This window comes from Xyrauchen texanus, chromosome 44 (genome assembly GCF_025860055.1).
Source record: "Xyrauchen texanus isolate HMW12.3.18 chromosome 44, RBS_HiC_50CHRs, whole genome shotgun sequence".
Lineage (NCBI taxonomy): Eukaryota > Metazoa > Chordata > Actinopteri > Cypriniformes > Catostomidae > Xyrauchen > Xyrauchen texanus.
Genome location: NC_068319.1, coordinates 14,382,106 through 14,394,350, shown reverse-complemented (window position 1 = coordinate 14,394,350; position 12,245 = coordinate 14,382,106). Strand labels below are relative to the sequence as shown.

The 12,245-nt window shown below is 39.5% G+C and overlaps 1 protein-coding gene across 1 annotated transcript; it reads left to right on the top strand.

Annotated features, from left to right (window-relative positions):
* Window positions 1-2,013: 2,013 nt before the first annotated feature.
* LOC127636493 (E3 ubiquitin-protein ligase RNFT1-like) lies at window positions 2,014-12,197 on the top strand. The gene is made up of 9 exons (XM_052116983.1): window positions 2,014-2,178; window positions 2,523-2,956; window positions 3,060-3,136; window positions 5,712-5,812; window positions 5,992-6,145; window positions 6,237-6,395; window positions 6,725-6,790; window positions 6,976-7,077; window positions 10,362-12,197. The coding sequence occupies exons 1-9, from the start codon at window positions 2,153-2,155 to the stop codon at window positions 10,494-10,496; spliced, it is 1,254 nt and encodes a 417-aa protein (XP_051972943.1). The 5' UTR covers window positions 2,014-2,152; the 3' UTR covers window positions 10,497-12,197.
* The last annotated feature ends 48 nt before the right edge of the window (window positions 12,198-12,245 follow it).

Here is a 12,245-nt window from a genome sequence, read left to right as displayed (position 1 = left end):
GAATTGAAAAGAAACCTTGAATAAGAGTGAGAAAGATATCTCATGAGCTCAGAGTACATTTTGAAGGGTACTGTATGATAGCAGTTGGGGGGTCAAGTGAGGACAATGTGAGTGAGTGGGGTGAAGGCTGTTCTTTGAGATACTGTATGGACCACAGAGGTTCACTATAGGGCAGAAAGTTATATATTTACAGTGGAGGAAAGAGTACTGATAAATACAGTACAGCACTGTGAGTGATAGTCTGGCCATTCTCTGTTGACCTCTCTCATCAACGAGGTGTTTCTGTCCACAGAACTGCCACTCACTGGATGTTTTTTTATTTTTTGGCACCATTCTGAGTAAATTCTAAAGACTGTTGTGTGTGAAAATCCCAGAATATCAGCAGTTACAGAAATTCTCAAACCAGCCCGTCTGGCAAAAACAATCATGCCACTGTCTAAATCACTGAGATCACATTTTTCCCCATTCCGATGGTTGATGTGAAAATTAACTTAAGCTCCTGACCTGTATCTGCATAATTTTATGCACTGTACTGCTGCCACATGACTGGCTGATTAGATATTTGCATGAATAAGTAGGTGTGCGTTCCTAATTCAGTGCTCAGTGAGTGTAAATATTACGAATCAGAAGTTAAGGCAGCCTAATGTTGCAAGTGAACTCTAGCAGACATATCTGCAGTGACCAAGCAAAAAAAGAAAATAAGAGACAAACAGCAACAATGGGCAACCTGCAAGCATTATAAACCATTCAGAACACCATTATCAAATGTGAATGCCGGCGAGTGGAGGCTTGCCTGCTCCAACATCTCAAATTAATATTCCAGGTTTAATACAAGTTAAGCTCAAATCAACAGCATTTGTGGCATAATGTTGATTACCACAAAAAATTATTTCGACTTGAATCTGTCAATATTTAATGTTTATTTATGCCTTTCAGTTGTATTACACATTTACATCCAATTGAATTAAAGAGTAATCTTAAAATAATGGCCATATTATTTATTCAGAATTTTTTTAAAGGTAAATGGAAAAGCCACTACATTTGCTTTTGCATTAATTGAAGTGTTAACCATAATTTATAATAAATCTATAAAAAATGAAACCATTTGTAGCTTTTTATTTTGGAGTGGAATTTAGGAGTTATAGCTACAGTTGCCATTGGCATTATGTAGCAAGTGTCAACAAATAAATATATAATCTAAAGGCCTTTTAAAGGCTTGTTTTATATTTATTGCACAAAACAAGGATGTTGTGTGTGCAATAAAAAAACACTTCAAATTGTGTTAGAAGAGGACTTTTATGGGGGCCTGGGTAGCTCAGTGAGCAAAGACACTGACTACCACACCTGGAGTTGCAAGTTCGAAGGCGTGTTGACAGGGATGTGTCCAGGATTTTTTGCCAGGAGTGACAAAATTGGAGTAAGGGGTGGCATCCAGTGAGTTTGTGCTGGGTGTGTGGTGGACGGGTTAAGCCGTTGCACACCATCTCCAGGATGTGAGCGAGATCCGAGTTGGGGTGGCAAGTGGGGTGCAAAGCTAATTTTTAAGGTGCCACCATTCTGGCCCCGCCCCTGCATGCTAAATGACTCCAGTCAGGCTTCCTAAGCAACAATTAGCCCGGTTGCTAGGAAGGGTAGAGTCACGTTGGGTTATCCTCCTCGTGGTCGCTATAATGTGGTTTGTTCTAAGTGGGGTGTGTGGTGAATTGTGCATGGATGCCGCGGAGAATAGCGTGAAGCCTCCACACGCATTTGGTCTCAGCGGTAACCCGCTCAACAAGTTACGTGATAAGATGCACGGATTGACGGTCTCAGACACGGAGGCAACTGGGATTTGTCCTCCCCCACCTGGATTGAGGCGAGTCACTATGCCACCATGAGGACTTAGAGCGCATTGGGAATTGGGTATGCCAAAATGGGGAGAGAAAAAAATAGGACTTTTATTTTGAAAATCCTCCTCGCAGCCATGTAGAGGACTTTTGTTTTAGTTTCCTGCCTCATGTTGTCAAGCCACAAGTTCCTTAGTAGGTCAGATGGCTTCCGGAACAATGGAAAGCTGAAACGAAACTCTTCTAGCCGTTTTCATTATTATCTCTTTAAATTGTTATTGTTCAAACACCACCATAGCCTGTAGAATGGAGATCGGTGCTTTATCATGAAACTCCGCGCGCAGTATGACAGGTATTTATTTACCTCAATACTCATGTCTAGGTTTTCACAAGTAAATCATGTACTAGAAGTGTTTGAGATATAAACCATAGAAAGTTTTTAGAGAGCGAGATATGAAAGTGTTTATGGCTGGCAAATATATCCTTCTTAACCATGTTGTTTAGTAAAGTTTTCTATTAATATTACATTGTTCTGTAATTCCTTGATTAATCGTGTCAACAGTCCTGCTGTAATGTGTGCTAGTGTACTATTTAAACAATGATTTAATATGCATACAAGGTAGCCTAGTGTTTATGTGTGTGTGTTAATGTGAGTGCTAGTTCTAATGCATTGGTTTGGTTTATTTCCCAATACAGAGAAGCATATAGCGAGTCCAGAAGAGTTCTGAAACTGAGGGATTCACCTGATCCTATGCAGCCTGAACCGAACCCGCAGGAGGGGAACGGGCTGTCATTAACCCTGCAGCCGGAGCTGCTCGCCCGAATGCCGGCCCCTGGAACATCCTGCGGCCCGGAAACCGGCGAGGACGTCCGGGTTCCCATCGCCAGCTCACCGGGGCCGACAGGTGGGCGAGGAGCGACCTCGCGGAGGGCGAGAGCAGGCAGTCACACTCAATGCCAATCTCATTCTCACGTGCGCGCTCACGAGTCTGACAGCGGCGAGTCTGACCTGGAATCCGGAGAATCCAGTAGCTCAGTATCAGAGCTGCGTTACCTCTTGCGCTGGATGAAGAAAAGTCTTCCCTTCGTGGTTATTCTGTGTGCTAAACTAGTCATTGAGCATGCCCTAGGTACGTGAAGGAAAGCTGTTTGTGAGAACAGGTGTTGATGTCGTTAGTTCTGTGTAAAGTTCAGGACCCCTGTCACACTTTTGTTGTTCTCCTCTTTCTTCAGGTCTGGCTGTTGCAGTTGGTCTGTTTACCACTTTTATGTATGTCAACAAAAGCATTCAAACACAAGTCTTTCTCCACGTAAGTTGCACTTATTAATATTTAACTTTCATTCATCATTCATCATCATAGATGTGGATGACTTTCTTCTGCTGAACACAAATGAAATATTTAGAAGAATATTTTAGCTCTGTAGGTCCATACAATGCAAGAGAATGGTGGCCAGAACTTTGAAGGCCCAAAAAGCACACAAAGGCAGCATAAAAGTAATCCATAAGACTCCAGTGTTTTAATCCATATCATCAGAAGTGATATGATAGGTATGGGAGAAAAATAGTTAAATATTGATGTACTGTAATTTCCGGACTATTGAGCGCACCTGAATATAAGACGCACCCACTGAATTTAAAAAAAATTATTATTTTGAACATAAATAAGCCGCACCTGTCTATAAGCCGCAGGTGCCTACCGGTACATTGAAACAAATGAACTTTACTCAGGCTTTAACGAAACACGGCTTGTAACACAAATAAATAGGCTTTAACGAAACACGGTGTGGCAGCGGGGGCGTGGTCAAGCGCCCGTCCGGGAGAGAAAAGCGGTAAGGGCGCTTACATCAAGTGCTGAAAACTGTCACACTGGTGCCAGTGTGACAGTTTTCCCAAGAAGGACATGTGAAACAGGGCACTTGATGTTCCAGGTAAGGCTTTTAATGGCCACTGCAATGTTTACAATCAATTTTATAAAGTTCCTCAATTCTTGGTCTTGTATGCGCCAACACTAGACTGACGTGTGTCTGTCTGTCACTCACTCACTCTCTCTCACTCACTCACTCACTCACACTCGGTATCTGCTGCCTTTTTATGCCGCTCTCCCCACGCTTACTGAAATTAGACACAGGTGTTAGACATTAGCGCAGGTGTAAGCGCCCTTACCGCTTTTCTCTCCCGGATGGGCGCTTGACCACGCCCCCGCTGCCACACACGGCTTGTAACAAAAAAAAATGTTTTTGCAGTAAACAGTAGCCTAGCAAGAAAGTCATTGGTCACTATCTTCCTCCTCTTGTGCACATGAAACCACTGAAGTCATCTCCTTCGGTGTCAGAGTTGAATAGCCTCAGATTTAGTTGTCTTTTTGCACTGAGTCAATTCCTCACGCTGCTGTTTCCAACGTCTCCCGTGCAGCTGCTCTATTTCCTTTTCCAACAGCCAGATCAATCGCCTTCAACTTGAAAGCTGCATCATATGCATTTCTCCGTGTCTTGAGGGTGACAAAATGACTACCGTAATCAGAGTGATGGGAAGTTTGAGTGCGCTCGATTTATTCTAAACAGTAAACAAAAAAGTTGTTTGACCTTAACCCGTTCGGCAATTTCATTGGTCTAATGAAAGCTTCATGCCGCCAAAAAACTGAGCACGTCACAGAACGTTTTTTAAGCCGCGAGGTTCAAAGCGTGGGAAAAAAGTTGCGGCTTATAGTCCGGAAATTACGGTACTTTTAAACATGCCTCTTCTTTTGTTTTTGGCTATTCACATTCTTCATGCATATCGCCACCTACTGGGCAGGGAGGAAAATTTATATTAAAAAAGGACTTAAATATTGATCTGTTTATTGCTAAAAAAAAAAAAAAAAAGAGAAGACCAGTTTAGACTTCGTGAAGTAAAAAAATTATAATAATTCTGTCATATCGTTAAATATTAATATTTTGATTTTCTTTTTTTTTAAATTAAGACCCTGAGGAAACTTGTTAAAAGAAATTGTGAAACTTTTTAAAAATGGACAAAGATTGCATTTCTATGAAAGTTTTAAACTTTAAATGGTGTCTCATTTTTATCACCTCGGATGGTCATTTGTCAGTGACCCAAAAACATGATCCACAGCTTTTTTTTTTTGTCAAACGATTAAAATAAATCAACCTTCAGAACAAATAACCTTGCTTTCTTGTCAGAAATGTTCATTGCTAGTGCAATAGATAATAATAATAATTAATACAAATAATTTCTTTCATTTATATAGTGATTTTCTAGGCACTCAAAGCACTTTACATAGTATAGGGGATTATTAGGCGGCCATGATTGAGAAGGGCCAATGAGGGGGAATTAGGCCTGGACACTTCTCGTAAAAGAGCAGGGGTGTAACCCCAGTGTCCTGGCCACATTCCCCCCATTGGCCCTTCTCAATCATGGCCTCCTTATAATCCCATCCCTTATTTTTAATGACCACATAGAGTCAGGACCTCAGTTTAACGTCTCATCCGAAAGACAGTGCCTTTTTACAGTATAGTGTCCCCGTCACTATACTGGGGCATTAGGACCCTCACAGACCACAAGGTGAGCACCCCCTGCTGGCCTCCCTAATACCTCTTCAAGCAGCAACATTAGTTTTCCCCAGGAGGTCTCCCATCCAGGTACTGGCCAGGCTCAATCCTGCTTAGCTTTTGCAGGCAACCAGGCAAGAGCTGCAGGGTAATATGGCTCCTATGGATCCATAGGAAAGCGTTGCTTTGATTCAGTTACAGTATGTTTGCACCAAATATTTGCTCTAGGTGTCAATGGGCTCTAATACCATGCTGTAAAGCTTTAGTAAAATGACTATTTACTAACTGCAATTGATATCCTTCTAAAGGCACTTCTGTTTTTGTGTCTCCTGTCTATAGGACCGAAGGATAAATTTGCACTGTGCCTGGCTCGTGCTTTTCCTCACGTCCTGCAGTCTCCATGTTTTTTACACTTTTAACACTCAGTCACTTTATCGCGGGTGAGTATTTTACACAGTATATTACTTCACCTCAAACTCTACAGTAACCTGTTACAACACAGGCCACTTGTTTGGACATGGTGGATGGTGTAGCCGAGGTATTAAACTCCTGCTCTTAATTGTCAGTGTATATTAGTGGAAAATAATGTCTCTCTCTTTCTTTATTTTTGTCCCACCAGCCTCATCTTTGCCAACCCGACAATAGATTCCCAAAATTTCTGGGAGGTTTTGTGGTGTGTTGGTGTGATTAACTTCATTGTGAAATTTATCTTCATGGGGCTCAAGTGTCTTCTTCTTCTCGTCCCCTCCCCCCTCATGGCATACCAGCGAAGGGTGAGAATAATGTGTTACTTTGTGAAATGATTTGGCTTGCAATGAATTTAATTGAATTACAGCTTCACTGTATTTATCCTGCGTTCCACAGGGTCAGTGGTATATGCTTATTGAGGAGGTGGGGCAGGTGTATCAGATGATCGCTCCAGTCCCACTCTGGTTCCGCTATCTGGTCAGCTACGATGAAATGGATAACTCAGTTGGTCTGACTCTGGGAATTCTGCTGGCCTTGCTCTACCTCATAATGAAGGTGTGCACAAGGAACCTTAGGAAACTAGGGCTGAATAAAATATTGATTTTGCTGCCTAAATATGACTTTTGGACCATCAAACAGCCAGCAGCCTGATGACACCCTGGTTAGACAGTGAAACTTAGTTGCTGTTGAGTTGTCAATGTTTGTTTAGATTGGAAACAGATCTAAAACACTGAGTGTAAATCATTGAATAAGTTCTTCATCATTACAGGCTGTTACAGTTTAAAATTAGGAAGTTAATAAATTGGAGATTAATAAAAATAGTAATGATGTTGTGGCATGAACGTTCATTATTCTGCTGTAATTACTGTGCTATTTCTCTTCAGCTTTTAGGGCTGTACAGACAGTTGGGATCTTTGCAAAAAACTTTCCGGACTTTTTTCAGTCCTGAGGTATAAAAAAGATTGACAGCTTTTGAATAATGCTAGACATCTACACAGATTGTATTTGACCTCTGCTACTCTCATTATTCTGAAATATTTGATGGGTAATCGGTAAACTAAATAATCAAATGATAAATACATTTGTAGTTTTTTATTTGCACTTTAGTCGTTTACATGTTTCCCTCTCTTTGAAGGTGAATGGAGCCCCAGCCAGTGTGGCACAGTGCAGAGAGGCAGGAGACATGTGTCTGATCTGTCAGGCTGATTTTAAGCAGCCTCGGGTCCTCGTGTGTCAGGTGAGAATCCACCTGATATCCACCTTGAGTTATCCAGCTCAAATAATACACAAGTTTAAACAGAAAAATGTATGTACTGTAAGTGCTTTTATAAAATTATAAGCTTCACATTTCTGCCATTAAACCCTCAAAAAATTGGCCCTATTCACTTCCATTGTAAGTAGGTTTAATAATGTAAGTTTAGTTATTTTTTTCACCCTTTAAGGTTTTAATGGAATGTACAAAATAAACAGGAAATGCTCAATTGTTTGGTTTCATTTTAAAGAAAACTCTTTAATTATTTAATGATATATATTATGATAAATTATAAGACTCCCAGTGTAAGAAATGCTGAAAAATCCCCCAAAAACCCCAACTTAAATTAAAACTTTTTTCTGATTTGACATTATATATCTCAGGGTGTAAATAAGGAAGCTCTGATAAGCTGTTTCCATGTAAACATTTGTGTTTACATGAAAAAGCAATCAAAGGTTTTAGCATTCAAAAATAATTATCCTAGTGTCCAAAAATATCTCCAAGTGTCCAAAAGCCTGTCCAAACAAATAAAACAATAATTGTACATAACTAATTACCCAACAATGACTAAAGGTATAATCTCTCTCGAAAGCATGCAGACAGTAGAAACAAAATCTTGTTCAGTTCCATTCTGCCATTTGAGCTATCATTGTATCTGACTCATACAGTGCATCCAGAAAGTATTCACAGCGCTTCACTTTTTCCGCATTTTGTTATGTTACAGCCTTATTCCAAAATTGATTAAATTCATTATTTTCCTAAAAATTCTACAAACAATACCCCATAATGACAACTTGAAAGAAGTTTGTTTGAAATCTTTGCAAATTTATTAAAAATGAAAAATCACATGTACACATGTATTCACAGCCTTTGCTCAATACTTTGTTGAAGCATCTTTGGCACCAATTACAGCCTCAAGTCTTTTTGTGTATGATGCTACAAGCTTGGGACACCTATTTTTGGGCAGTTTCTCCCATTCTTCTTTGCAGGACCTCTCAAGCTCCATCAGGTTGGATGGGGAACGTCGGTTCACAGACATTTTCAGATCTCTCCAGAGATGTTCAAGTCTGGGCTCTGGCTGGGCCGCTCAAGGACATTCACAGAGTTGTCCTGTAGCCACTCCTTTGTTATCTTGGCTGTGTGCTTGGGGTCGTTGTCCTGTTGGAAGATGAACCTTCGTCCAGTCTGAGGTCCAGAGTGCTCTGGAGCAGGTTTTCATCAAGGATATCTCCATACATTGCTGCATTCATTTTCCCCTTGATCCTGACTAGTCTCCCAGTTCCTGCCTGAAAAACATTCCCAGAGAATGATGCTGCCACCACCATACTTCACTGTAGGGATGGTATTGGCCAGGTGATGAGCGGTGCCTGGTTTCCTCCAGACATGATGCTTGCCATTCAGGCAAAAGAGATCAATCTTTGTTTCATCAGTCCAGAGAATTTTGTTTCTCTTGGTCCGAGAGTCCTTCAGGTGCCTTTTGGCAAACTCCAGGTGGGCTGTCATGTGCTATTTACTGAGGAGTGGCTTCTGTCTGGCCACTCTACCATACAGGCCTGATTGGTGGAGTGCTGCAGAGATGGTTGTTCTTCTGGAAGGTTCTCCTCTCTCCACAGAGAAATGCTGGAGCTCTGTCAGAGCGCTGTCAGAGGGTTTTTGTTCACCTCCCTGACTAAGGCCCTTTTCCCCTGATTGCTCAGCTCTAGGAAGAGTCCAAACTTATTCCATTTACGTATGATGGAGGCGCTTGTGCTCATTGGGACCTTCAATGCTGCAGAAATGTTTCTGTACCCTCAATACAATCCTGTCTCGGAGGTCTACAGACAATTCCTTGGACTTCATGGCTTGGTTTGTGCTCTGACATGCACTGTTAACTGTGGGATCTTATATAGACAGGTGTGTGCCTTTCCAAATCATGTCCAATCAACTGAATTTACCACAGGTGAACTCCAATCAAGTTGTAGAAACATCTCAAGGATGATCAGTGGAAACAGGATGCACCTGAGCTCAATTTTGAGTGTCATGGCAAAGGCTGTGAATACTTATGTACATTTGATTTACATTTTTTTGTATTTTAATAAATTTGCAAAGATCTCAAACAAACTTCTTTCACATTGTCATTATGGGGTATTGTTTGTATAATAATTAATTTAATCCATTTTGGAATAAGGCTGTAACATAACAAAATGTGGAAAAAGTGAAGCACTGTGAATACTTTGCAGATGCACTGTATACTTGACGCCATCTCCTGGTTGTCATATGTAATTAGAGTGAATAATCCTCTCTGCCCACATTTGGATGACTTCATCTGTTCTGTTGCAGTGATCTGAATCCTAATACGTTGTCCAGTGTCATGGAAAATTAAATCAATCGTATTACATAATTTCCAATGAAGTCATCTGATCCAGGAAAACTTAACATGTTTTTAGCCAGATAGCACATTATGTGCTGTAATGATCTATGCATCCAGTTACGTTGTGTGTGGGCTCGTTTTCATGGGAATCCCCTCCTCTAAGTAATGGTATGATATTTTATGTTTATTTTTCGCAAAGTTATAAGTGAAAACTGTTTGTATGTAATATGTATATCAAAGACATGTACTAAGCTATTTTTAGCTATATTTTTGTCTGTGAGTAAAACAAATTTGAGACTCTATGAGAGCTTTCCAAAGACATATGACACATGGCTATTTGATCAGTTTGATGTTTTTACCAGTTACAGTAATATGTACAATGCAAAATTATAAATAAATTATCAAAACGGAGCACTTGTTCAGTTTTGGTCATAAAGCCTACATGCATTTTAAAGTACAGCTTCTACAATACCTACAGCATTGTGTTGGTCAAGACTGTAGTTATTCATATTTTGATAATATTAATAATTTTTTATGATACTTATTTTCTTCTATGCGGTACCGCCAGTCCGTGCTTATAGGGTTAAAAAAAGTCACAATTATTTTTGGTGGTAATCAACATTAAGCCACAAATGCTGTTGTTTGAGTTTAAATGAACCCAGAATATTCCTTCTTGAAAGTACTGCCTGTTTCAGCTCCTACCACAACTTCATATTTAGGGTGTAACATTCCTGCACCACTGCTGATATACATTAGGTCTAACTACTCTATTGTTCTTACTGTATTTTGACACACTACATGCATTCTTGTCTTTCTGCTGAAGTAATAAACTATGCCACATAATGCAGCTTGTTCTTGTTAAAAGAAACACTCTGGCCAAGAACACACGTGTTTATGTAAACTGTTTTATTGTCCCTAGCATATCTTCTGTGAGGAATGCATAGCACAGTGGTTCAAACAGGAGAAGACGTGTCCCCTCTGCCGCACTGTCATCACAGACAAGGTGCACAAATGGAAAGATGGTGCAACTTCAGCATATTTACAAATCTACTGAACACACTGCTCACTGCGAGGATGAGGACAGAGTGTTCTGACATGTTGAGACAGACGTGTTCTGACCAGCAAAGGATTTGCACAATGTGATCGTGGCTCATCCCAAACGTCACGGTTGTGAGATCATTATGTTGCGTTTCAGGGCTGTAGTCACTGGAGTAATGTCAGCTATCTCTAGTTTGAGATTAAGACATGTGCGCTCACTAGCTCTTTATATTATTATTATTGCCTGTGGAACTCTCTTATATTTTTGTTTGCCTTTTTATAACTTATATTCTTCATTGTGGTTTTGCAAGCCATCTTTGGTTTTATTAGTTTCTTTTTACAGCATTTTTGGGTTTAAGTGGAAAAAATGTATCCTTTTCTAATGTGGGGACAAATGGATTTCATTTGATTTGAGACAAAAACACTCATGAAGAATATATCAGACATTAATTTCCCCCCCCTCTCTAAATGTATTTTCCAATTTCCATTTTTCATAGGTAATGGGTCTTTTATCTTGTGTATGAAAGATATTCTATGTAAATACTGTTTTTGTCACAACAAAACACACTGATGAATCCTAATAAGGGATTTGGAAGAATGCAGATGGCATTTACAAACTTTGTGTTCCCTTTGAAGTATTCTGGTGTATTCAGAAATAATCTGAATTAAAAGACATGTTTATGTTTTCCAAGATGTAATTAATGGCATATGCACACTACTGATTTAATAAGGATGTTGCATTAGAATTGTATGACTGATGCAAAATGGATTTGTAATTCTGGGTCTATACAGATTTATGGTATTTTTCTAATACATGTTTGTAATAAACCAAAGAGTTTAAGAAGATATATCTAATTTTGTACCATGATAATGTATGTAGTTACTATTATATTTTATTGTACATCAAGTATATTTTGTATCAAACAAGAGAGCTGACCGAATAACTTTTTCAAACTGTTCAAATGCATCACTTAAATATTTTGTCCAGTAAAATACATACCAGAGTTGCTCATCAAATGCACTAATTAAACATTGAGTTGGTAAGATTCATCACTTATCAAAAACTCATTTTATTCAGCCTAACCTGATATGAGTACCATGGATTTCTGAGATCAGGGTATTAACTTCACTTCCTAAGATTATAAAAACAATACACTTAGCACCAAGTCTTAATATGCCAGCATGATGGCAAGAATCAGTGGGGGATAGTTATTGTTCGAGAAACGTTTTAAACCTAGGCCTTAAGTCTTGTGTATAATAGGAACTGGACTCATGTTCACACTATCCAACTCATCAGTCTGCTTAAAGTCATACAAAGTTACAGTTTTACCTTATTATCTGCCAAATTATGAGCCCTTTCTTGCAGTCAGAGTTGCATAGTTTGAATACAATTTTAATATTTGTGAAAGCAAAATGTAACGCTTCAGTAGTCTAAGCACCAATTAAGAGGCATCATAATTTAATCAAGTTGCTACTCTTGCAGATTTCACAGGGCTTTTAACTGCCACTGCACAGCAGGCTGTTGTTCATCAGTAGGAACTGTAGTTGACAGTATACAAGCAAACAGCTTGAGATTTGCACAATCAGCATGCTTCCTGTATAGCGAGTACAGTCAATTACTGGGCTTGATGCAAACTGCGGCAAAGCCCAGACAGTTCAATCAAAGCAATAATGTCCAACCACAATTACAGTCTAAACAATGGAAATGAGGTTAATATCTATAATCATGTGTCCAGAAACTGTTTAGATGTGGTTACACAGACTT

Bases quoted from the DNA above. Each gene is read 5' to 3' on its own strand.
- LOC127636493 (XM_052116983.1), top strand. From the start codon at position 2,153: ATGAAACTCCGCGCGCAGTATGACAG. The intron at 3,137-5,711 runs GTAAGTTGCACT...TCCTGTCTATAG, and splicing joins AAACACAAGTCTTTCTCCAC to GACCGAAGGATAAATTTGCA. The intron at 6,396-6,724 runs GTGTGCACAAGG...ATTTCTCTTCAG, and splicing joins TGCTCTACCTCATAATGAAG to CTTTTAGGGCTGTACAGACA.